General features: G+C 32.6%; 2 protein-coding genes across 5 annotated transcripts; one reads left to right on the forward strand and one right to left on the reverse strand.

The window, feature by feature from the left end:
• Positions 1-6,328: 6,328 nt before the first annotated feature.
• LOC8279579 lies at positions 6,329-9,207 on the reverse strand. The gene is made up of 2 exons (XM_002527689.4): positions 8,795-9,207; positions 6,329-8,242 (listed from the first exon to the last, which is right to left on the reverse strand). Exon 2 carries the CDS (start codon positions 8,086-8,088, stop codon positions 6,580-6,582), a length of 1,509 nt encoding a protein of 502 aa, XP_002527735.1. The 5' UTR covers positions 8,089-8,242; positions 8,795-9,207; the 3' UTR covers positions 6,329-6,579.
• A 9,493-nt stretch (positions 9,208-18,700) lies between these two features.
• On the forward strand, positions 18,701-25,946 carry LOC8279577 (GMP synthase [glutamine-hydrolyzing]-like). 4 transcript variants are annotated; one of them, XR_007214258.1, is made up of 9 exons: positions 18,701-18,954; positions 19,826-20,504; positions 20,684-20,934; positions 21,036-21,411; positions 21,503-21,634; positions 21,963-22,138; positions 24,052-24,138; positions 24,248-24,696; positions 25,257-25,946. XR_007214258.1 is itself a non-coding variant. In XM_048369598.1 (8 exons), the coding sequence occupies exons 2-7, from the start codon at positions 19,959-19,961 to the stop codon at positions 24,122-24,124; spliced, it is 1,554 nt and encodes a 517-aa protein (XP_048225555.1). In that variant the 5' UTR covers positions 18,701-18,954; positions 19,826-19,958; the 3' UTR covers positions 24,125-24,138; positions 24,248-25,946. The 4 variants fall into 4 exon arrangements, 3 of the variants coding, with proteins under 3 accessions (XP_048225555.1, XP_048225556.1, XP_048225554.1); XM_048369598.1 differs by having other exon boundaries at positions 24,248-25,946; XM_048369599.1 differs by having other exon boundaries at positions 24,261-25,946.
• Positions 25,947-26,403: the final 457 nt, after the last annotated feature.

Below are 26,403 nucleotides of genomic sequence, written 5' to 3' on the forward strand. Positions count from 1 at the left end.
CTTTCTCGTTTAAATTTTTTGTTGAAGGATGGATGGGGTCTGTGTATTTGCATTTTAGAGAGCTAAAACCCTGCCAAGCAAATTTATTTACTTAATTTTGCTTTGAGGGGCATCTGTCAGGATGTTGCACTTACATGTTAGCTGAAAAATATAAAGTTTTTAAATAGTTAAATTCTTAAAAATGTATAAAATGTTTCGATAATCATGTCACTTCCATTATTACTAAAAAAGTCTTCTCATTTTTTCAGTTTTGTTATCCTATAAAAGTTTCTATCGTCATGGTTTGTAATTCAACTAAGAATTGTAATGATTTTTTTATTAACTACTGTTTTTTATCTAATAATCACTTACTAGATCTGATTTAATAACACAGTATTCGAAGAGGTATAGTAATAACATGATCTCAGATCTCATAGTTTTGTTCTTTTCTTAAAGGTAATGTATTTTCACAGTCTACTCTAATTTTATTAATAATATCTACACTATTCCTATTATAGTTCTAATCATGTATTTTTTCAGTCATTTTTTTAAAAAGGGTTAATTGCAAAAGAATTCTCGACCTTTGGTAGTTTTTTCAATTTAATCATGTGTTTTTAATTGTAACAATGTCATGCGTGACATTATCAATTTTTTCAAATCGATACATAAATAAAATTTCCGGTGAAGTTTATTCCACGTGGATGCCGGCGCTCTGGTAACCTAAATACGTAGATACGGTGCGTTTACGTAGATACGGTGTGTTTTAAAGCAAAAGCAGAAATATTGCGTTTTGCCCTATAGAAACGGTGCGTTTTTCACATATTTAATTGAAGATCCTTGTTCTTAAATGCATCGTGCTTCATATGCCCTAAATCCCTAATTCCCAAATTCATTTGCAATCTGTAACCCTAGTTTTTCTTATTCTCGTGGTTGACATTTGTCTGCTAGTTTGTTGGTCGCGCATGGAAGAGATAATGGTGTTGTATTAGGTTGATTAAAAGATTCATTTGGAACTTCTAATCCTGTAATGCTTAAATTGCGAGCTGGATCAGTAGTTCGATGGCTTCACCCTGACATATGAATGTCTTCCTTATACGAAAGAGATGATGAATCATTTGAAGGCTGAAAGGACGCATTGGAAGAGATAATGAAAGTGAAGATGGTAATGGAGTCAACTATTGCAGAAAACTTGATGACTGCAGAAAATTTGATTACTGCAGAAAACTTAATTCTGAGAAGAAAATGCTATAAAGAGAGTGTCCTGATGTGGTTTGAGAAAGTTTTGTATTGTACTACTCATTGGTATTGGTATTGTAATGCCTATGAGTTTAGCTTAACTGTTGGATAAATATTTGTCTTGTAATTTGAACAGAAATATTGAATAAATGACAATGTTAATTTATGATTATTGAGCATTTTGACATAGGCCATATAACTTGAAGTTGGATGCCTTTTGCATATATGGTACTAGTATTAATCATAAATGGAGAATACAAGTGTTTAAGAAGAGTATGAATTGATGAAAATAAAGGCATTATCTGCCTTCACAATATTCTGTTAATATGTGTGGGTACAAAGGCAGTATTTGCCTACAAATAATTAGTGCAAAGGCTGCTACAAAGAAATGCACAAGTCTGCAAACAAGATAACAGACACTATTTGCCTAAAAAAGGAAATGTTATTCTCTACATTTAATCACAATTGCATTGTAGTACTCAATTTGCTTGACTCTCTTGGATTCCAACAGGTGCAACACCTCTCCCACCATTTTTAGCTCCTCTGCTACGACCTCTGCTAGGTCTATTGTTTGTTGAACTTGCAATTGTTGGTCTAGCATAAAAGGGAACTGATTTGCCCTTACTTGCTACTGCCTTTGCTGCTGACTTTGTACCAGAAATAAATTTCACTCTTCTTGATTCAGGCATCTAGAAACCAAACACAATTGTTCCATTAGCCTAGGCATAAAATAATAACAAATAAAATGTTGTACTGAAATTACCCTCAAATACATGTTGCCAGAATCTTCAAAGATTCTAACTCCATAACCTTGGTTAACCTGTTTGTACAACCATAATGAATACAAATTGCTTCCCACCGTTCAAATGTAAACCAAATACCAGTGTTCAAATAACTTACTAATGCAGTTTCTTTTTTCCTCCTTTGAGATCCACTTGAAGGTGTGCCAGCAAATTGACTTGGTCCACTTGAACTAGGGACATCAGACTGAGTTGTTGGGAAAGTTGCAGTAGATCGAAGTGCAGAAGTTGCTTTTCGTGACCTGCCACGCTTGACTGGCAGTTTAGGACGCCTCTTGAAAGATGGATCATTTTTCATCTTACAACTCCTCTTGTTGTGCCCAACTCCTCCACAAACTGCACAAGTCATTTGATTTTTTGTCTAGACAGCTTATTAGGATTCTTTGGAGCTTCATTCTCTACTTTAATGACTTACAAAATTTGGATGGATCCCTCTGTAAAAAATTGTTATAGACAGCTTCATTCTCTACTTTAATTTGATCAATGGCTTCCTTATAAGCAGCTTCATAAGTACTTCTAGCTGCACTCCAAAACATGTTTTTTAAAACTTGCTCCTTAAAACTCCTTCCAATTACAATAAACATACCTAGCACAATTCCTATGTTCAGCAAAAGGTGCTAGGTTCTTTATAGTATTAGTAAGACCCTGTGCAATAGAGCAAATATAATTATTAAGCAAATACAAATATAAAGTAAATAATAATTAAAACAGTCAAGAAAAATTACATTTTGTTGGTCTGATATAAAGGTCCACCCTAAACCATCTGTAATTTGTAGCTCCTCTAAAATAATGGTTAAAAACCAAGTCCAAAAGTACTCATTTTCACATTCAATTACAGCCCAAAAAATGGAGAACATTTGATTGTTCCCATCTTTAGCAACTGCACATAATAGTGCCCCTCCTAAAAAAGTTTTTAAAAAACACCCATCAAATCCAATAATGGGTTTGCAACCCTTCAAAAACCCTTTCCTCAAGGAACTTAAAAGTGCAGTCTTCATCAAGGAGGAAATCAAATCTGATTTCCTTATCCACCCTAAGCAGTTCAGCTTTATAGCCTCTTAACTTAGCATAATGTTCCTGTACAGACCCTCTTAGCATATTAAGTGCTTTCCATTTTGCCCTATAGCACTTTGTTCTTGATACTTGAACACAGAACTTCTCAAGTAAGTCTTCCTCCAAGTCCTTCACACTCCAATTGCCATTTCTTCTGAATCTATGTATATATTCCTTAGTTATCCATTCAGAGGTAGCTTGCCTATTTTCATCTCCCTAGGACACCTATGCTCACCAACATATGTCTTAATAGCAAAGGTATGCTCTCTTTTAATCATGCTTCCATACAGTCTCCATGGGCATTCCTTGTCACATCTCATTTGAAGTTGGTACTTGCTGCTTCTCATCACCTGCACATTGTGACCATTAATAATTGCCCATTTACAAACTGCAGCTTTGCACTGATGTGCATTTTCAAATCGCATTCCAAGAACCAGCTGTAAATACTTATGATCACATCTGGGATCATATACAACCCTTTTAATCCTCTTTCTTGAAGCCTCTTCAATGCCATCCTCATCAGTACTGTCTGAATTCACATCCCCATCAGAGTCCTCGTATTCACTTACAAAGGCAGATGCTTCATGTCTAGCATTTTCTGCCCCAGTAGTGCCATCAGTAGATGATCTTTTGAACTACAAACCAGTGTTGCCATGTAATCTGTTAGCAGGCTCATCAACATGCACATAATTCTTATACTTTGCTGTCCTTTTCCTTGCTTCCACATACTCATCATCATCTGACAGTTCATTATCATTTAGTCCATCATCTGTGTCACTCTCATCAACTGGTAAGTACTCAGGATCCTCTTTTGATTTTACTTGCTGCTGCAATTGCTCACTGTGTTCAACACTGACATCAAACACAGTTTCATCTAAAGGTGCTAAATTGTCACTCTCATCCTCAGTTTCATCTAAAACATCAGTCTCACTCTCTCTTATCAACTCGTAAGTAGTCAGGATCCTCTTCTGATTCTACTTCCTACTGCAATTGCTCACCATGTTCTTCAGTTTCATGTACACCTTCTGGATTTTCACTAATACAGCTAACACCACCAGGCAATGGTACTTTTTCTTTCTCTCCTTCGACATAGACTTGTAATACTCCATTGCCTTCATCTATATACTTAATCATTTCCATTAACTCTCTATCATCCACCATTTCCCTTAACCCATCATTCAAACTCATTTCTGGAATCTTATAAGAAATCTTTGGCCCATAATACCCTAGTTTTTCTATTTCATCAAGTATGTCCAAATATCCTATCCTATCTGGGTCTAATCCTTGTTTAGGTAAAATATCTCCACCTACATAAACCACATTCCCACAAATAGATGCAAAACGCCCACTATAGTTTACATATACAGAAAAGCTGTTAGACATTCTGTTGAAAGAGTGCATGAGTTAATATTTCAACAAGACAAACACAATACATACATGAATAAGACCCTACAGACCATGACAAATCAAATAAATAAATACGAAAATCACAGTAAACTCAAATACATTTTGAGAAACTCGAAAGTGTAGTAATAAAAAGTTGGTTGATGCCCTACCCCACACATATTGCACTCATCTCGTTAATGTAAGAGTTTCTTAGAAAAGCAATTAACAATGTAATAACTTACTTGTCTTTTCAAGGGACCACAATGTTCGATGGCTGCTGCTGTCTTTGCTGGTTGAAGGGACCACAACGTGTTTGATTCTTCAAAGCGGCTTCACTTTCACTCTCTTTTACTTTCACTCTATTCTTCAAATGGTTTCAGTAATCACAAACGGTAAGAAATAACGGCTATTTCAATTTTGGGGATTTAGGGTTTTCTTACACCATATACGTCATCGTTTCGATCTTTTTTTTTTTGTTCTATTTAATATGTGAAAAACACACTGTTTCTATAGGGAAAAACGCAGCATTTCTACTTTTGCTTTAAAACGCACCGTATCTACGTGTTTAAGTTACCAGAGCGCCGGCAGCCATGTGGAATAAATTTCACTAGAAATTTTATTTATGTATCGATTTGACAAAATTGATAATATCTCGCATGACATTATTACAATTAAAAACACATGATTAAATTGAGAAAACCGCCAAAGGTCGAAATTTTTTTTACAATTATCTCTTTTAAAAATCTTCTTTCTTATAAATTCTTCTGTTGCTTTGTTTTAATTAAATCAAGTTTATTTAGTAATTGATTTTTCTAAATGGAAAGTCAAATAAAATTCTTGAATAGTAAAAATAGAATATTCATTTATATCATTTTATTCGCATAAAATGAAATTTAATTGTGAAGAAAGAAAAAAAAAAAGCAATATATATTGATCTATAATTTTTCATGATAATGTTATAAAAAGATTAAAAAAAAGTGAAGAAAAAAATATCAGAACTTAATAGTAAATAGAAATTTAGGACTTAATTATAAAATTAGAGTTGCATTAGAGGGACGGAAAGACTAACCGGAAAAAATATATGTATAATTAGAGTTATGTCAGCATATTCTGTTAGAATTAATAGATTGAGACTAACAGAAATGTCGCCAAGATGTGGAAAATGAACATAGCTATAAAAAAAAATTAAAAAAAAAATGTTTTCATATTTTATATCATATCAAACTCTTAGAGGGTTCTTAAGTCTTGCATTATTTTGGCCCTACCTCACGCATGCACAATATCTTCTCCTCCGTGAAAGTATGTTGTAATGGAGGAGAAGATGCTCTACTGTTTCTGGGTGCTGTTTCCCTGGGTCCTTCGGATGTTTTGCTTTAATAAATTCGTACTGTTTGGGATGGAATGTCAGATAAAAGACTTCGCATCTAAATTTCAGACGATTCAACTGAATGGTGCCATGTCGCTGCTCATTCCATTTACAAAATCTTGGAAGGCATTGAAATTTTTCATGCAGCTTTCCAACCCTAATGTATGATGTTAACTTCCATTTTTCAGATCATATCATTTCACAATATACTTCACAAGGCTGACCCATATTGAATCTAACCTTTTTCCACAAAGGAACTCCCAAATGGCTATTTGACAGTAAACCATTTCACAGTAAACACTTAGCAGGATAAGCATAGTTCGTTTCGGCTAAAGGAAACAAACAACAGCAAACAGGGAAGAGCCGCATTCCCCAACATGATCCAAGCACAAGTCTGTTAATGCATCTTGCCACAGAGTTCAAACTTATTTTATTCACCATGTCCATGGGCCTCTTAGATTATTGGGAAAAGCCACTGCATAAATAATCACAGTACTTTCTGCACAGATACATTCCAGATTTGATAACTTCATATAAATGACCCAAATCAAATGCAATCTCAAGAATCAAATTGTTACAGTCAAATTCTAACCATAGGCCCAGGAGCAACCACCACAGCAATTAGTGAGCAGAAATTACAGAAAGAAAAAGTGGAAGTGCACATTTTGATTCAGAGATTACACTATATGGTACACGGTTAGTTAAACAATGAAGCAACAAACACATGCAGCTACCTTCCAGTTCTCATAAATGCCCATCTCAGGTTAACATGAGATCATTGCCTCCTAGATGAGGACGAAGACAAACCCGAACCTCATGTTCTTCCGGTCCCTCACGAAGTTTTGGCACCAAAATCTCGAGCACAGATCCTGGCCCATCATAATATGCTTCTATATTAGCATCTTCAGGAATTCTAGTTGAAAGTGGAATTTCTCTGACAAATTCCCCAGGCGGACAATGTTCAGAGGATGGATCTGTAAGCTTGAACGTTCTATCATGTCTCTTGATGAATGGCATGCAAGATGTGCTAACACCAGATACCTTAATTATACCATGAGTTAGCGTATTTCTCCAAGAGACCTTCACCCTCTGCAGATCCACAAATGGCAAGCTGATAATAATTAAATAACCTTCTTCATCCTCATATACTGTTTTTGCGGCTGTCACAGGACCACAAACACTCTTCATCACCCCACTGACCTCATGCAACCATTGTGGCTCATTGGGATGAAGTTCCATATCTGCTACACGATCAGAGGGAGGATTAACAGCCAGATAACAATCATCATCCCCCCCATGCCGGAAAAAGTCCTTCCTCCTTTTGCTGCTTACAGGAGATAGGTCCATGCCGTCACCATTGCTATGACTGGATGGCTGAGTTGACAAATTGAGCCCGGACCCATTGAGCAGCTTCTTTGAGTGGGAATTAGAAGCATTCTTTATAGGTGGAGGTGGCCTCTCAAGCTCGAAATCTGTGTTGGGGAGGTTTCTCCATGAACTAAAATCACTGGCATCAGGTGGGATTGTGAAGTTCAAATCCCTGCCAGTGAGTTCCATCCATCTTTTCCTCTCATCCTCATCAAGACCTAAGAGATTGGGCGAGGGAACAACTTCAATTCCATGAACACATTGAGGATTTGATAGTCCCCTATAATGCTTTCGTTGCATCCGGTGTGACCGGACAAAACCCTTATCCACACTAAATGGAAATGGGCGCTCCCCTTGACGAGAATGGCCATTCATGTAGCTCCGGAGCTGCATTTTACCCAACGCATTCTCAGGCCTATCCTTGAAGACCCACATGTACATGTTCTCCATGTCATGTTGAACCATAAAAACCTCAAGCTTGAGATCAGATTTATCAAACCTGGAAACTCCATTGCTGTCCCGGACAATCTTGGCCTTCGATTTCTCATTCAAAGCTGGTTTAAAATAGAAATTAAAGAAAAACCAAGCACCCCAAATGCTATCAATCCGCTTGGCGCATTTCCTCCCAACCTTGGGGACATTAAGAAAACTCTCAGTCTCATAAACCTGTTGACCAAGTCCAACATCCAATATATCACATGGGTCTGAATTCCATGACTGCGGAGGAGGGCTACGCTCTACTGATAATGGTAAATTGATATCCGGTGGACGAGAAAGTATGATCTGACGATTCATCTCCAAATCCAATTCTTCGTGAGAGGAGGCACTGGAATCCATTGACAAGAGGGTAGACGGATGATGATTCTCCATTGACAAGGCAGTGAGGAGAGAATCTCCCATAATTCAGTTCATTTTCTTGGTAGGTTTTGCTGCTAATAGGTATTTGAATACATCCATGTCGAAAAATTTCGGAACCAATCAATTCAAGAAAAGAACCTCATAAACATCTTCATCAGTATATCAATCCCCAGAATACCTCCCCTCCATCAAAACCCTAAATTTATCAATCAGACAACTTAAGCCCCATATACCCACAAATTATAATTAACAAAATCAAAGAACAGATTCAATATCCCCAACTTAAATATTAATTAAGTAACTAAAAAGAACAATAAATGGAGAAAAAGATTATAACCTCTTTAGGTGATATGTTATTATACGATACTTCTATTAAAAAGGACTAATTTTTAAGAAAATTTAAAGAAAAAAAAATACAAGTAAAGAGCTCTCTTCAATCTCTACCTAAGGAGAGAGAGAAAGAGATATCAGAAACGCTAAAGAAGCACAGTATCTAACCCTAACTCAAGAATCTCCCGAAATCCGCCAAACACAGGTGGGAAACACTGAACCAAAGCCATCAATTCCATCAATATATATATATATATATATATATATATATATATATATACTACTACTACTACTAACTAACTAACTAACCGTATTACTATAAAATTCTTTTTTCAAAAGCAAGACCCTCTTCGAAACAAAATCCAAGAAACTAGCAAAAGAGAACCTAAAAGGAACAAGGGGATCTTCAAGAATTTACCTTTTGGGAAAAGAATCCAGGAATCGAGAGAAGGAAGCAGCAGCAAGGTGGGTCATTTCTACAACAATATCATCACCATCATCAACAACCACCATTTTTTCTTTTTAATTTCCTTTTTTTAATGTTTTCTTTCTTCTTTTTTCTTTTCGCGTTGTTGTTTGTATGTATGTTCCGTTAAAAGAAACAGAAAAGAGAAGAAAGGTTGTTTGAGTAGTTGAGTGTGTGAATAACAGTCGAAGCAGAAAGAAAGAGAAAAGAAGTTAAGGACAGCCTCTCAATATGAAGAGGAGGTTTCTTGGGTCAGTGCCTGCACCAGATATTACCGTTTCATTTTTTATTTTATTTTTTTGGCTTTAAGGGGAGGAGGAGAGCACCGTTTGATGACGGGGACGTTAATTGATGGTGAATCTGATATTTTTAAGGCCAATACTTGACGGTGCTTGTGGTGCAGATTTTAACATATAAATCTCGCTCCCATCGTGAATGTATTTGTCCGTACATTCTCTTTGAGCAAATTATATTTTCCCCCCTGAAGTTTGACGATGCGAACGGTTTCATCCTCTCTGGGTGTGTTTAGAATTACAGTTAAATGTTGAAGCAAATTTAGAATTAGACGATTTTTGTTTGATATATAATATATTACAATTAGTCTTCTCAAACCTTCATTTCAAAATCTTCAATTTTATTTATTTTCTAGAAAGTGATTTTAGAATATAAAAGATGATAAATAAAATTCGATGTTATTTTTTCAGTCCCCTTGCAAAATGACTTTCATATCAAAGTTGGATATTTACATTCTAAATTTTGATTACACATACAATTATCCTCCCCTTTAATTTTCGTAAATGATTTAATTAACAAAAAAAAAAGAGAATTAAATATGATCTTTCAACTTATTAAATATCAAACTCCATAAAAATATTTGTTTATTAAATTAAAATAAAATTATCTAATCTAATATAATTCAATTCTAATATCTATTAAAAATAACTACATAATGTTTAAACTAATTTATTAGATTAGTTAAAAAATATAAAAGTCATTTAAAATTAACTTTCAAGACATGCAATTGTAGCAATATTAAATTTTTATTTCTATTTTTTAATCCAGTTCTAGTTTCAACCCATGAAAAATAAATTATTTATAAATATTTAATATATAAATATACCATTTATTTTTATCTTTCTTTAGACTTGCTCTCTATAATCATTTATTATGTATAATTTATTTTTTTCTCTGAAATATCTCTCTATAGTTATTTATTATCTAGAGTTATATTTCTTTAAAATTTATTATCTCTTTCTTAATTACTAAATACATATAACATTTATTTATTATCTATAGTTTTTTACAAATAAATCTTTTTAACACTATCTCATTCTTTTATTAACATAATTTTCTATATCTTAATTTTTACATTATCACTTAAATTTTTTAAAAACCTTTTTTACTCTTGGAATCTGTCAGAACCAAAAACTATGAACCCCAACCGCTTGATTCCATATGCCATGGAGCTGTGAATCGACGATTCTGAACCAGAACCGTCAATTCACGAACCATGGCCAAGCCTAACTTTATGAACTATAAGATTATCAACACTGTACTAGTTATTTTTTCATCAAAGAGAGATTTATATCGCAAAAGAAAAAAGGAGAGACTCATACATAAATAAATGAGCCACACCTATACAGAAATAATGTTTCTAAAAGTTCAAGAATATAGGCGTTGTTGGCCACATCATGAGATGCACAATTGCATATTTGCCTAACATAGATAAAATTACATATTTGCAATGTTTGAGACGGGTGAACAACATTTTCAAGTAAATAGTAGAAAAAGAATCTAAACTTGTGTGACTATTTGCTGCGTGAATAACCACTTGTGAGTCTCCTTTAAAAATAACATGAGAAAAATCCAATTCAACAATATAATGCACTGCTACAAGTAAAGTATAAGCCTCCATTTGTGTTGCCGACATGCCATAAGGAACTTTCTCGCAAAAAGAAAATATAATAATACCACTGGCATCAGAAATAACCACACTTAAAGCTCCAATACCTGGAGCTGATTTAAATGCACAATCAAAATTAGCTTTAACAAATCCAATATGAGGTACATGCTAGGTTGAGTTGTGAGATCGTAAAAACAGGAGCAGAAGTGGTGGGAGGTGGTTGGAAGTCTCATGTAGCCAAATTGAGAATTCAACAATTTGTGACGATGCAAGGGCAACTACATCTAAGACATCCCAATGTAATCCATAAAAAATACAGACATTCCTTGCCTTCCACAATCACCAACAAAGAAAAAGCAATATGGGATAACAAGTCTAAATAGAAGACAACTTCTTAAAATATATATTATGTAAAATAAAAAAGTTAATAGGTTGTTTGCGGCTTTTAAGTGGATATTATTTTCTTGTTTAATATGTACTCTCTATATAGAAGTAGATGAAAAATACATAAATGGACAACATTACTTTCATGCTTTTAAATACTTTGCAAAAGTTTATATTTTGAAAAATTTTAATTTGTTTAAAATTGTATAAAAAACTATAATCTAGTAAAGCACATTGCGAGTAAAATTATGATTAATCTTTTTTAAAAAATATTTATATTAGTTGCTCAGAACTACTAAAATAAATAGTCATTTACAAGCAAGTTACACGACTATTATTATTATTTTATTTATAAGATAATTGAGACTCAAAGTGTCGACTAGTCTAATTGCATATGGTATTAACCAAATGTAAAGAATCTCACAGAGTTACAATCATTGTAAAAGCAAAAATAATGTATCACAAACTAACTATTGCGAATGGATGAGGTTCTTTTTACTGGCTTATGTTTATACGGTTGAGCTAGCAGTAAAACAAGCTCCATTTGTTAGATAAAAAGAGTTCTAATGGAGCTTAAAGTATACAAAAAAGGCATTGTTCTTAAGGATTACTTTTAGTGATCTTTAGGATTCGAAAAACATCAATAGAAGTAAACTAGTTAACCCATCAGAGAAAAAGAAGTAGAAAAGTTGTATCTCGATTTTACTAAAAGAGTGTACTCATAGAGCCAAAATGATAATTAATATAACATTTACGAAAAATAATAGGATATATTCTCTCCAATAAGAGTAATGGCTAAAGAATAGATAACTTAAAAAATTAAGTCAAAATATGAACATTTAATGTTAGAAATAAATAAATAAGTATTAAAAATTGACTTGGATTAGATCCAAGCATACTTTAAGCATGAAGGGAAGGAGAATTCATAAATTTATACTTGAATTGGACCTTAATCTAGTTCTTATATACACGAGCGCAATACCCTTCTAGGCCTTTTATTAGCCCAGTAGAAAAGATTTTATAAAGCAAAGCAAAGCTTTTCACTCTAGAGATGTGAGATAAGAGACTTTTTGAAATAATTTATATATATACACACCCCATATATTTCAAAAATATTTTATAAAATAAATAATTTTGTTAGGTTAAATATGAGTGCAGAATATCTTGAATCAAGTTTCTTTTGGACTATGAACCAAACTTAGAAAGATAAGACATAATATATAGAGTTATTAGTAAAGTAATTAACTTCTATGAACTAAAAGACTATTTTCTGTAGATTATTACTTTATTAGTCACATTACACCCCATAGTTTTTGTTGTTCTATGCGATTTTGGCTAAATAGGCCATGCACGTGCGTGGTAATTCATGAGTATTGTAGAGATTTTACCATAACCTCACAGGAGCCGCCCCACTCCACACTTATGTAGGTGTTCATCAAGTATAATGAAATATATTATCTTTAAGGGATATGAAATACATTAAGAGCATTTAGCTCATCCTCTCACTTATTGCAGTCTAGCACTACTCACACTATAGAAAAGAAAATTATTATGCTAGCAAGATTAACCATTAATATCTCATGTTAGCTTAAGTCATATTTCCCTCAATGTTTCATTAATTAACTTTCTCCCCAAAGGTTTAGTCGGAGGATCAACCAAATTCACTTCTGACTTCACATAATTAATGGATATAATTCCCTCTTTCAGTAGCTATTAATCACATCATGTCGCAGACGAATGTATTTGTTCTTACTATTGAAGATTTATTCTTTGCAATAACAATTATCGTTTGACAATCACAACTCCACTAAAAGTAAACACATAACCACTGGTGGATTTTATCTAATATGAATATAAGATCCAGTTAGCATCATTGCACCCTTATAATACAATGGGAAATCCACTATAAAGAATACAATATGATACCTCTTGAATACTTCACTAGTCTGACTAATATGGCTCAATGATAATGATTGAGATTATGTGTATATTTGCTCAATCTACAAGCAATATAAGCTATGTCAAGTTGAGAAAAATTCATTAAATGCAACAGACTCTCAATAATCTGTGCATACTCAGCTTGGGCAATAGGATCGCCTCTATTTTTCTTTAACTAAGTATTAGCATCATAAGGGGCACTCACTAGTGTGACATTAAAATGTCCAAACCCCTTAAAAAGTGTCTTAACATAATGTTCTTGAGATAGTATTATGCTATCATCCTTATGATTTTAAACCCAAAATAACACTTGCTTCTCCTATGTCTTTCATATCAAATTTAGAAGCAAGAAACTCTTTAGTTTTAAGTACTAAATCAAGGCTAGTACCAATATAAGCATATCATGCACATATAAACAAATAATCACACATTCACCATCAACAAGTTTTATATAAACACATTTATCTACTTCAATAGAAGAGAAATCATCACATAACAAAACTTGATTAAATATCTCATGCCACTGCCTAGGAGCTTGCTTTAAACCATATAAAGATCTTAATAATTTGTAAAAATTATTTTCTTATCTAGAAACAATACAACCTTTAGGTTGCACCATATAAATTTCTTTTTCTAAATCACCATTTAAAAAAGCAGTTTTAACATCCATTTAATGAATAAATAGCTTATAGATTGAAGCCAAAGCAATCAAGACTTGAATAGAAGAAATTATGGTTATAGGAGTAAACGTGTAAAAATATTCAACATTTATTTTTGAGTAAAACCTTTTGCAACCAATCTAGCCTTATATTTTTTAATAGATCCATTAGAACTATATTTTATTTTAAAAATCGATTTGCAACCAATAGGTTTAACACCATGTGGTAAATCAACCAAAATTCAAGTTTTATTTTATAAAATAAAATCAATTTCGATTTTAATGGCTTCTTTTCAAAATACAGAGTCAGAAAAAGAAACAACATTAGAAAATGTCAATGATCATTTTCAACAAGATAAGTGTAAAGATCATTTTTAAAAGAAGTTTCTTTTCTTTGTCTTTTACTCATTCTTAACTCCTCAAAATTTTAAAAGTATTTTTAACAGATGCATGAGAAACAATCTCAGGTTTTAAAAAAAATACATGTTCAAAGAACTCATCATTTTTTGTCTCAACAATTGTATTAACATCAAGTACATCATTTTTCAAAACAAGAAATTTATATGCAACACTATGATCAACATAACCAATAAACATGCAATTAGATGTTTTAGAACAAAGTTTTTTTTTCTAGGATCAAGCAATATAACTTTAGCAAGACACTCCTATACTTTTAAATATTTAAGGTTAGACATATAGCCCTTCCACAACTTGTATGGCGTCTTAGCGGTTTTTATATAATATCTTATTTTATAAATAACATGCAGAAATAATAGTTGCACCTCATAGATTATCAGGTCATAGGAACTAACAAGCATAACATTCATCATTCTGTTTAAAGTTTTATTTTTTCTTTCAGCTACTACATTTGATTCACGTGAATAAGGAGGAGTAACTTATGAATTATTCATTCTTTTTTACAAAAGTCATTAAACAAAATGTATTCACCACCTCTATCTGATCTAACCTTTTTAATATTTTTATTTAATTGATTTTCAACTTCAACTTTATATAAAAGAAATATGTCAAAAGCTTCATCTTTATTTCTAAGCAAATATACTTTAGTATATCTAGAAAAATCATCTATAAAAGTTACATAATTTTTCTTACCACCTCTAGTCACGGTTTCCTTTAAATCTCCTAAATCAATATAAATTATATTAAGCAATTCAAATTCTTTATGGACAGAAAAACATGTCTTTTTAGTTATCTTAGCTTCAGAACATATTTTAAATTTATTCAAGCATGTATGATTAATACTAGAAATCAAACCCATAGATTGAATTTTATGAATATAACTAGCATTAACATTGTTCTAATCTAGCATACCATAAATCAATTGATTCAATTAATTAAGTAGTAGAAGATACAATTTTATTTATAACATTTGAAATATTAAGTACAAAAAGTCCTTGATTACAATAATCTTTGCCCACAAACACATTATTCTTTGCCATCACAATCTTATCATGTTCAAATGACACTTTAAATTCCAAACTTTTCGTTATAGAGCCACAAAAATTAAGTTTGCTCTAATATTAGGTACATGGAGTACTTCATTAAGAGCCAAAGTCTTGTTAGATGTGAATTTGAGGAGAATTTTCCTTTATCAAGAACCTTTGCAATTCGAGAATCACCAAAATACACATGTTCTTTTCCATCCCCTACTTAAGTATTATAGGTAAAAGAATCTTTATTAGTATAAATATGCTTGGTAGCACTAGAGTCTACCACCCATTCTTTCAATTGGCTGCAAGATTAGCCTGAGAAATGACTTGTGATAATTAGATCATCTTCTTCAAACAAATTTGTTGTTGGCTTAAAAGGATTGTCATTTCTCACTCTTCTCTTGCATTAAGGTGCATGATGACATGGCTTTCCACAAACAAAGCAGCTTTCTTTTTTTTTCTATAAGGTAATAGAGTTAGCAATTTTGGGTCGTTAATCAAAGTGAGGAGGTTTATTATCATACTTTTTATTGTGAGCCTTCCTTTGCATTAGATTTGCTTTTGAAGCCATCTTCTTTGCTTTGGCAGCTTTCAGTTTCCTTCAGTTGGTGTATTCAATTATGATGTGAGTGATTAAATCTGCAAGGGATAATTGCTTGTGCTTTTACTTCAACTGTTGTTTGCAGTCCTTCCATGGATTAGGCAGCTTTTCAATAAAAAGACCAGCAACAAACTCCTTTTGAAGTGTAATGTTTTTATCTTTCAAATCCTCCAAAAGCTTGTAATACTTATTAATTTGCATTTTAATGTCTTTATCATTTGTCATCTCCCATCTATGATAGTTTTCAATCACAAACTTTTGTCTGCCAGCATCTTTAGTAGTGTACTTAAGGTTTATTGAGTTCCAAATTTCTTTTGCTTCTTTACAAGAATAGTACACATCAAAGAGTCATTAGAAAGAATATTGATAATAGTATGGCTATATACCTTGTTAGCATGAGTACATAATTCTATTTGTTTTGGATTAGAATTCACCTCAGACAAAGCAGTAGTAGAAAATAAACTAGTTAACCGAGCAGAGAAGAAGTAGAAAAGTTATATTTTTAATCTTAATAAAATAGTGTATTTATAGAGCCAAAAAACTATAATGTTATAATACAACGTTTAAAAAAAATGAAAGAAGATATTCTCTCCAATAATGAAAGGTTAGATTTGATGAAATAGGGTAGTGGCTAAAGAATAAGTAACTTAAAAAACTAAGTCAAAATATGAACGTTTTAAGGTAATAAAAAAATAAAAAAATAACCAAGAATTAAAAATTGAGTTGGATTAGGCTTAAACCCATTCACGCAAGGAAAAATCTACAAATTTACATTTGAATTGAAATTTTAGCCTAATTTTTGTGCGTATGAGCCCAATATCCTTTTAGGTCTTTTATTAGTCAAATGAAGAAGGTTTATTTATAAACCAAAGCAAAACTTTTCACTTTAAGAATGTAGGATAAAAATCTTTCTCGTATAATTTTTTTTTTAGAATAATCAAATTCTCAATTATTATCATTTTTCACTTGAAATTAATTATTTTTATATTGTAATAGTTATGATTTATTTATAGTCATATTTAAAAATAATTTTTTAACAAATTTATTTTGTTATTTTTTCTTTACTAACGGATTGAGGTAGGAATATGTCATATTTTACGGATATTCTACTATTTTTATTCTTAATTAAATATTTCCTTTAAAATTCTAAAAATATTCAATCTAATCATTCATCTATTAGAAATGAAAATATAGTTCAAATAAAAATAAAATCAAGTAAATTTAGAATTGATATTTATAAATTTATTTTGTATACCCTTTTATAATATTTTTGGATATGAATAAGCCAGATCTCATAAATATCTATAATTTTTATTTTTATAAGATATTAATAAAAAGGTTTAAAACATTAAACCAATCAATTGTCTAACAAAAAATAAAACATGGTATATTAACAATAAAATCAATTAGGAAACTAAATTTGATACTAAACAATTAAAAAAAATTGTTATTTAGTTATTTAGTTTCCTACTAAGTAATTAGGGTAAAGGTTTTAATAAAAAACTTTTGAAATTATGATATTAAAACTTTTTAATAACAAATTTTTTTAGCATTATTGTTTCTTTTTCTATTTTATATAAAATTATTCTTTAATCTAAAATAATATATTTTAATAAATTAAATTATATCTAATTAGAAATTTATTTAGTTAATTTATTTTTTAAAAAAATATAAACTAACTAATCCCTAGAAGGCTATTAATACTTATATTTTGATAAATTTATCTATCTCCTCTATTTCTCACTTTTATATGTATTAAAAATCATTATTTTTTTTATTTGACTTGATAATTATACTTTTTACTTTATTCTTACAACTATAATGTAATTTTTTTAAAAGTAAAATTCTTTTTTGCTTTTATTATAAAGTTATCTCTTTTGTGTGAGGTTCATCTATTCTAGTCGAATTACGTGTTATGCTCTTTGGATTCCAGCTTTTAAGCCAAATGAGGTTATTTGTTATGAGAAGGCCCATTCATTGTAATTTTAATCTTAACTAAATTTAATCCCTAACTAAATATGCCAAAGCTCATTAATTTAATTGGCTTTTAAGGTTTAGGTCCAGTTAAAATGGATTAGCCTATTAGACTATCAAATTCATGTTGGATCATGTATATGTTACATATATCATACATTTTATATATATATATATATATATATATATATAAAGAAAATATTATTATTATTAACACCCTACCAATTAATATTTTTAACTTATAATTATATAGTGCTAATGTGATATTAATTGTGTTTATTAAATAATCTTTATTACTAACGTATTTTTTAACTAATTAATATAAATCTTTTTATTAATCTCTTTTAATAAACTTAATACTGCATCATCAATCATTGTATATGTTAACGATTTATTGGCATAATATTTATTAAGATGTAAAATAATAACATTATAAGACTCTTTTATTAGCAAATTAAATATCACTTACAAGTAAAATAATAAAAAAAACTAAATATAATACCTAATCCAATGTATTAGTATTATTAACTTATAATTATGTAATGATAATATGATATTAATCATATATTTATTAAATAATCTTTATTAGTAATATGTCTTTTAACTAGTTAATATAATTTAAAAAATCTCATACTATTTTATTATGTAATAAAATTTTAACTAATTAATCTCATTTTTACTGTTAAAATAAAGCATTAACAAATATATGTAGTATGTTATTATATTTAGAGCTGTAAGAAAAAGTTTAAATTATCATTTTTATAATGTGTAAATTTAATATTTATATAAAAAATAAAAATATTATATATGATTTAAAATTTTTTATTAATAAAATTAAAATACTAATATTATATGTAAATTTAATTGATTAAAACTACTTTTAGTCAAAGCCACGTAGACTACATAGTTTACTGTAACAAACTAAACAAAATATAACACAAAGTAGAATCCTACAAACCCTAATTCTATTTTCATCTAAACCTCACAACCTCCATCCTCTCAAGCCCTCGGTCCTTTCAAGCCTCTTTGCAATCACCAAAACTTGCTGCCGTCGCCGTCTCCCTTGCTGCAGTCGTCGTCACCCTTGCTGCAGTCGTCGTCACCCTTGCTGCAGTCTCCGTCGTCACCCTTGCTGCAGTCGCCGTCGCCCTTGCTGCATTCGTCTCCTCTCTCGCAGCAGTCGGCTTCCCCCTCGCCGGTCATCAGGTATGCTGTTTTGATTCGGCATTAATTGTTTTTGTAATTCTATTGTTAGATTAAAGTAAATGGCAAATGCTTGTTTAAGATTGATTTTTTTTCTTCTGTTTGATAATAACATGTGGAGATGGATGGCAAAAGCTTGTTGAAGATTGATTTTTCTATTTGATGGTCACTTTCCTTCTTGTTTTAAGATTGGCTCTTCCCGTAACCTCTTTGCTTTGATTGTTATGCTGGTTTGTTACTGTTATTGTGGGTTTGTATACTGTTATTAGGAGATATAATAGGAGAGAAATTATGCACGTTTAAGAAACAGAGAAAAAAAATTTAAAAACCAAGTTTTCTAAAATACTATTTCTGTTTTTTAACTTTTCTGAAAAAGTTTGAAAAGAAAAATACACACTTTTAAACAAAAACGCGTTATTTAATTTTCTTAAACAAAATAATTGAAGAACAAAATATTTAAACAATAGCAAACACTCCCTTAGATTTTTTAATTTTTTTTTTCAAAAATATCTGTTAATATATTTTAAAATTTTATTATTGCAAATGGGTTATGTAAACGGATAGCCACTTGATTACCCGAATATTTAGCAGGTACATTGCCAGTTACCCATTTAAATATTCATAGAATTTATTTAATAAGCGATCGAGTAACAAATGTATAATTTTAAACGAATTTGGGATAGGGTTCGGGTAATTGTATTTTAATTGAGTTTAGGTTAGGATACTCTTAATTGGGTGGGTACCCTAGATGTTGCCATTCCTAGCTCTCTTACAACCAACTGATGTTTGCTATGAATTTTGGTTATTATTGCTTTCAAATTTTGTGTTTCACAAGTGTTTTATTATCACTAATGCACTGTTTGTTTACGTGCAGCTGTATCAATCTAGAAGAACGCTGAGATCAAATTGTTAGTGCTAACTTCCTATTTATAATTAGCAAAAAGCCCAAAATTCCCTTTTTCCCTCATAATTCCTGATTTTCTTAAAAACCGTAGTCATCAATTGCCATGGATCCTCAAGTAGTGAAATCAGACCTAGTTCTTATTCTTGATTATGGTTCTCAATACACACATTTAATAACTCGCAGAATTCGCTCTCTAAACATATTCTCTTTGTGCATCTCGGGCACTTCTCCTTTAGATGCCATTACTGCACTCAACCCAAAAGTTGTAATCCTCTCTGGAGGACCCCATTCAGTCCATTCTGCTAATTCACCCACTTTTCCATCTGGATTTGTTGAGTGGGCGCAGTCGAGTGGTTGTTTTGTACTTGGAATTTGTTATGGGTTGCAATTGATTGTGCAAAAATTGGGCGGGAAAGTTAGTCCTGGGGAAAAACAGGAATATGGGAGGATGGAAATTGAAGTAGGGATGAATTTGGGTATTTATGGGAATAAAAATGTTGGGGATAAACAAGTGGTTTGGATGAGCCATGGAGATGAGGCTGCGCAATTGCCCAAGGGGTTTGAAGTTGTGGCTATAAGTCAACAAGGGGCTGTTGCTGCCGTGGAGAATCGGGAGAAGAGGTTTTATGGATTGCAATATCACCCTGAGGTAATTGGGTTTGCTTTAGCTTTATGGGATGCTATGTGTTGTTTCAGTTGTTGCTAGAGGGTTTATTGTTGGCAAATGAATTGTGTTTTTGTAGGTAATGTATATTTAATATATGGTAATGTTATATCTAAATGGAAAAAGTATTATAAAATAAGTACTAAATTTGTTTTCTTATACAGGTGACTCATTCACCAGAGGGTATGGACACATTACGCTATTTCCTCTTTGATGTTTGTGGAGTTTGTGCAAATTGGAGCATGGAAAATGTGGTGGACGAAGAAATTAAGATGGTCAAAGGCACTGTGGGGCCTGAAGATCACGTCATATGTGCTTTATCAGGGGGTGTGGATTCCACTGTTGCTGCAACTCTTGTTCATAAGGCAATTGGGGATAGGCTTCATTGTGTTTTTGTTGACAATGGATTATTAAGGTGAGTTAATGAGCAAAAGAATTTCATAGACGTGAAAGCAGTTTGACTGCTAGTTCCAACATAGGAATTTCTTCATATATATATATTTTTATTACATGTAGGTATATGGAGAGAGAGCGTGTGATGGAAACTTTTGAAAGGGATTTGCATTTACCTGTTACTTGTGTGGATGCTTCAGAACAATTTCTTAGTAAGTTGAAGGGTGTGGTAGATCCTGAGATGAAAAGGAAGATCATTGGAAAAGAGTTCATTAGCATTTTTGATGCTTTTGCCCATGATTTGGAGCAAAAATTGGGAAAGAAACCTGCTTACCTGGTCCAAGGAACCTTGTATCCAGATGTGATTGAATCCTGTCCACCTCCTGGATCTGGAAGAACTCACTCACACACTATCAAAAGCCACCATAATGTTGGAGGGCTTCCAAAAGACATGAAACTGAAGCTCATTGAACCACTTAAACTTCTATTTAAGGATGAGGTATTGGACTCTATCACTCTTACACATAGAAGGACACATTTGAAAATATCTTAATAGTTCATTGCGACTTATTTTCATTTCACTGTAAAAGGTTCGTCAACTAGGAAGAATCTTATATGTTCCCGAGGGATTTTTGAAGCGGCACCCATTCCCTGGACCTGGTCTTGCAGTACGTGTATTGGGTGATGTAACTGAAGGCAATGCTTTAGATATTCTCCGCCAGGTATGTGATGTTTGCTGTGGAGCAGAAATCTGGGTCTTAAACATTGGCATGTATCATAATGTGCATTATGTGCAGAAATAGAGGGGTTTTATTTGATTCTGGCTGTGCTGGTACTCGATACCCCTTTCTCCAGCTCCCCTGCATAGCAGTTATCAGCCCAGCCTGATATCTTAAAGAGTATCAGAAAAAGCTGCAATCAATTAAATACATCATACTATTAAGATGGAAAGAGCCACACTGCAGTTGCTATTTAAAATGTTGCTAAAACCTAATATATCTTTTCTTTTCTTAAACCTTCTGGAACTTATTCTTTTGATTGCCTTTGTAGGTTGATGAGATTTTCATCCAATCCATAAAGGATGCTGGGCTTTATGATACAATCTGGCAAGCTTTTGCTGTGTTTTTGCCTGTAAGATCAGTTGGTGTTCAAGGTGATCAAAGAACACATTCTCATGTGGTTGCTTTAAGAGCTGTTACAAGTCAAGATGGAATGACTGCGGATTGGTGAGCTTTCTTTTATGAACATGTGCTGTGCTAGTTACCCTGTTTATCTTCTTATTGCCTTCTCTTATATGAATATCATTGTGACTATTAAGGATGTTGATTTTTCGTTGAGAGCATATGGCTATATAGTTTAGGATATGGCACTATTGAGGCATGTGATTTGGTTCCATCCTATCAAACATCATGATTTGCTCCCGGGAATCGCATTGTGTGTGTTCATTGATTTTTGGCATCTTCTTCAACTCAATCTTACTTGTACTCCTGATACATGGAGGTTTTTTCTCATGTTAAATAAACTGATCTATGGGATTTTCCTGGCTTATGTTGTGTACATGCTCATAATTACTCCTTCAGTTCTTACTTGCTATTCTAAATCATATCTGTGGTAATTTCAAAGTTATAGGGCCTGGATTATGGTCCTAGACAACCTCAAGATTTAGAATAAGTGAAATGGTATCAATTTTATGTCTAGTTTTCTACATACTTATTTACGTAAGTCTAATAAATGGAGTATTTGTTCTGCTTTGTTAGAAGATATTATTCTATAATTGGCTGTATGTCCAAATTGAATATCTAATCTTCATATCCTCTTAGTCTGCTTTGAAGCCACAGGAGAACCATTAAAAAATGGTAATTCCGTATTGATGGCTATTTTGGTACAGCACCTCAAGCTTAATGTTGCTTACCAGTGGAAGAACGGCCAGAAAGATGTAGGACTAATCATATGATAGTACCTAGGCTTTTGCATAACTAATGTTCACTATTGATTTGTATATTACAACAATTACTGTAGCCTTCATCATTGCAATTCTAAGAAATCTCGTCTCCTTGCAAAAATTGTAAAATTCCAGGTACTACTTTGAACACAAGTTCCTTGATGATGTGGCCCGAAAAATCTGTAATAGCGTGCGGGGTGTAAACCGAGTGGTTCAGGACATCACGTCAAAGCCTCCATCGACTATTGAATGGGAATGATGGCGTCTTGGACGCTCAAGGTGCAATAGTAGTTCCAGTTGTTTACCTTGACCTAATTAACTTTCCAATGGCAGGGCCTGTGAGATGGGCGCCTGACCTCTTCATCCCACAGGGAAACCAAGTAGAATTCCATGATTGTGCAGATGAAGGTTTTGTATACAAATAGTTAGCTCAGCAGATAGGAATATGAGTTTAGCTTGGTCTATGATGCGATTTTTTGGCGCTTGTATCAATGGTGGAATTTATATTTCCTAGTTCTAGCAAATTAATTTTTTAGGAGGGTACGCTATTATGTGAACAGTTCATGAGAACTTAATGATCATAAAATTTTTATAATATATTTGCTGCAGTAATGGTTCCTTGTTTTGATTTGAATGGTAACAGTACTATCTGTGCGTGCATCTTTATTCATCCTTCCTAAAAATGATTATTCTATTTTCAGTTACAAATGAGGGATTGAGATATTGCATCTACTGCCAGGCTAAGCCTATGGATGCCAAATTATTCTAATACTTAGTGGTAGTAAGATAATTAGTGGGCTATTTAGTACCTTTATTATTTTGAATGTGATAGAAATAGTCAAACTGTTATTTTGAAAATTCAAGTTGAGAGATTTTATATAGATCTTCCACGCTAGCCCCTATCTAAAAGTAGCCTAGCACTTCAATTCAACAGAACAAAAATATTTTCCTCTATAATAATGTCTGAATTGCAGATAACCAATGAATTTCAGTCTCAGATTTAACTTTATCTCTTCCCTTTATGAAGCCTGTCGAGGATTAGGCTTCTTTTATGACACCAACCATGGTATCTCTAAGAACTTGTTTGATCGAAATGTATTCTCTTGAAGCAAATCTTTAGGCTTCCTGTGGATTCCAAACTCGAGCTTCCATCATCATGCTTGAAAACCTACATTTCATAGCCTCTCCTTATTTCAGGAAGCTGCAAGTGTCTGGACTAGGTTTCTGCTCTACTGCTAAGAGTTCTTTTGATAAAGGCAGTGGTCAATAAAAATTTAAATTCAGGTGAAGTTTCTTTAAATGACCTAAGTTTTATTTATTGTTACTGTATTTTCCTTTACTGCAGTTTTGATATTTGTTTCAAGTGCCTTACGCGTATTCTTGTTGTTTCAAGTGAGATATTACAGGAGTGTGGAAACAAGATGATGGGAGTAATCAAAGAGGATCATAAAGGTTGTATTACTGAGTTTGGGAGTTGGTTATGACAGGAAGTTCTATCGATCAGAATTCCGCCATTGTCATGGTTATTTGAGGATTGTAAATTATTTGCTATCGAATGTGCAATAAAAGGGAGGTTGAAGGACTTTGAATGCAACAATGGTATGAGTGACATAGCGGTACTTATGCACGATAAGGTCTGGAGCCTAGAAATGAGATCAAAGCAAGGTAGTTATATACCCATGCGAGAATGCTCTTGTAGTCAATATTGGAAATTTGATGCCGGCTAGGAACAACCGGCGGTTAAGTCTCTTGCTTTCTTTTGCTGCTTTGAGGATGAGAAAGTGATCTCAGCACCAGTTAACATTGGTAAGAGTAGGAGACTTGAGGATGTACAAGCCATTTGTATCCTTGGATTATTTGAAGTTTAGAGATAATAATGAGGAAGATAAGTTTGATAAATTGGATACGTTGAATGAATTTGCAGGCTTGCCACTTCAAATGCATATCAGATAATAATTTTGAACGCTGTAAGCTGTTCTAGGTGAAATACATTTCATTTTGTACCCTGGTTAACTATGAATTTCTTTAGCATTTTCCATCTGATGTCCTTGAAAGCTGAACAGATAAAAGGATTTAGATTTGACAAACATGGCTGCTTTCCTCTGTCAAAAGAAAAGATGTCATTTTTCCCCTTCTCTTTGTATCATGTGGGTTTGCTCTTTAACGTATCACTGAAATTGAAGCAAATTTTGTAAGGCATGAATCGTATAATGGTATTCGCATGCATACTCATCATCATTAGCTAGGTTGTTAAATTTCACTTGAAACTTGCAAGGTAGCACTTTTTTTTTTTTCATTTTTAGAATACAGAATTGAATTCCTATGCTCTCTAAATGCTGAACCTCCATTTCCTGCTTAGAACCAAGCAAGCTGGCAGTTTTCCACATAACCTTTTTGTGCAGATAAATTTCAATGCAGCTGCAGCGTATGCGGTCTGTTCTGTTACGTCGTTTTAAGCCATGTAAGAGGGTTGCAGATATTGGTGATCCACAATCTTGGAGGCGTTAGCACTGAGAAAATTGAAACTATTTAGCTGAAGCATACGAAAATGCTGCACCAGCTGTAGGAATTGAAAATATTGTTGAAGATGTTAGCAGAAAATGGAATTGGGTAGTTTCTGATGAGCTCAAATGTTCAAGTCCAAGTGGAAGTGGCTTCGTGGTATCATCAGACTGTGATTGGCTCTTCACTTCAATTACTTCTTGAATCAAGTGTTTCGTTATTCTTGCACATCATTTGAATCTGAGGATTCTATTTTTGATCTTCCATCTTTTTCTTTTTCCTCTTGAAACCAGATAGATAGATATCCTTAGATCTCCTGCTAGAACAACTTAAATTACAGCATCTGCTTGATATGAAGCTCTAGATGTCATCCCTATCTTCCTCCTCTGCAAGAAGCTCCTCCAACTAGAGATGCCACTTGGGCTGTTAACAGAATCTTCTTCCCGGCAAATTATGCCAACATAACGAGAACGGAGATCCAATCTCTTCCAAAGAATGGACATTTTGCACAAATAACAGCAATAGTAAATTATCTTTCTTGATGTAGGTACAAGAAACCTATCCTCAATCAGATAACCTAATTTCTATGATATAGTTTGTGAAGGAATCTTAAGTTTACAAAGCCAAAAACAAGTTTCTCATTGTTAACTCACCATAATTTCAAATCAGAAGAAGACATACAACTAATATTCAGTTAAGTACTTACAAGTTGCAAGACGTACAGATTTGGCAGAAAGCCGAATTTATATATAAATTATTCAGAGAAAAATATAGCAATGTGTTGTGTAATTAGTTTTACATTCAAAAGACTATAATTTTATTTCTTGAGAAAGAATTGAAATAGAGGAAGAAAGAATAAGATACCGACATTTCAATGTTTGTTAAAACACGTTTCGTTGGATCACATTGCTAAAGGAAAGTGGAGACAGTATGAAAGATAAAACAATTACTAGTAGTTGCCATTTCAATTTTATATTTAAGTTCTATTATTAATATATTTAAAAATTTCACTTCAGACCGAGCTAGTCGACCGGATTGGTTTTCCAA

This window comes from Ricinus communis, chromosome 10, assembly GCF_019578655.1.
Source record: "Ricinus communis isolate WT05 ecotype wild-type chromosome 10, ASM1957865v1, whole genome shotgun sequence".
In the NCBI taxonomy this organism is placed as follows: Eukaryota; Viridiplantae; Streptophyta; class Magnoliopsida; order Malpighiales; family Euphorbiaceae; genus Ricinus; species Ricinus communis.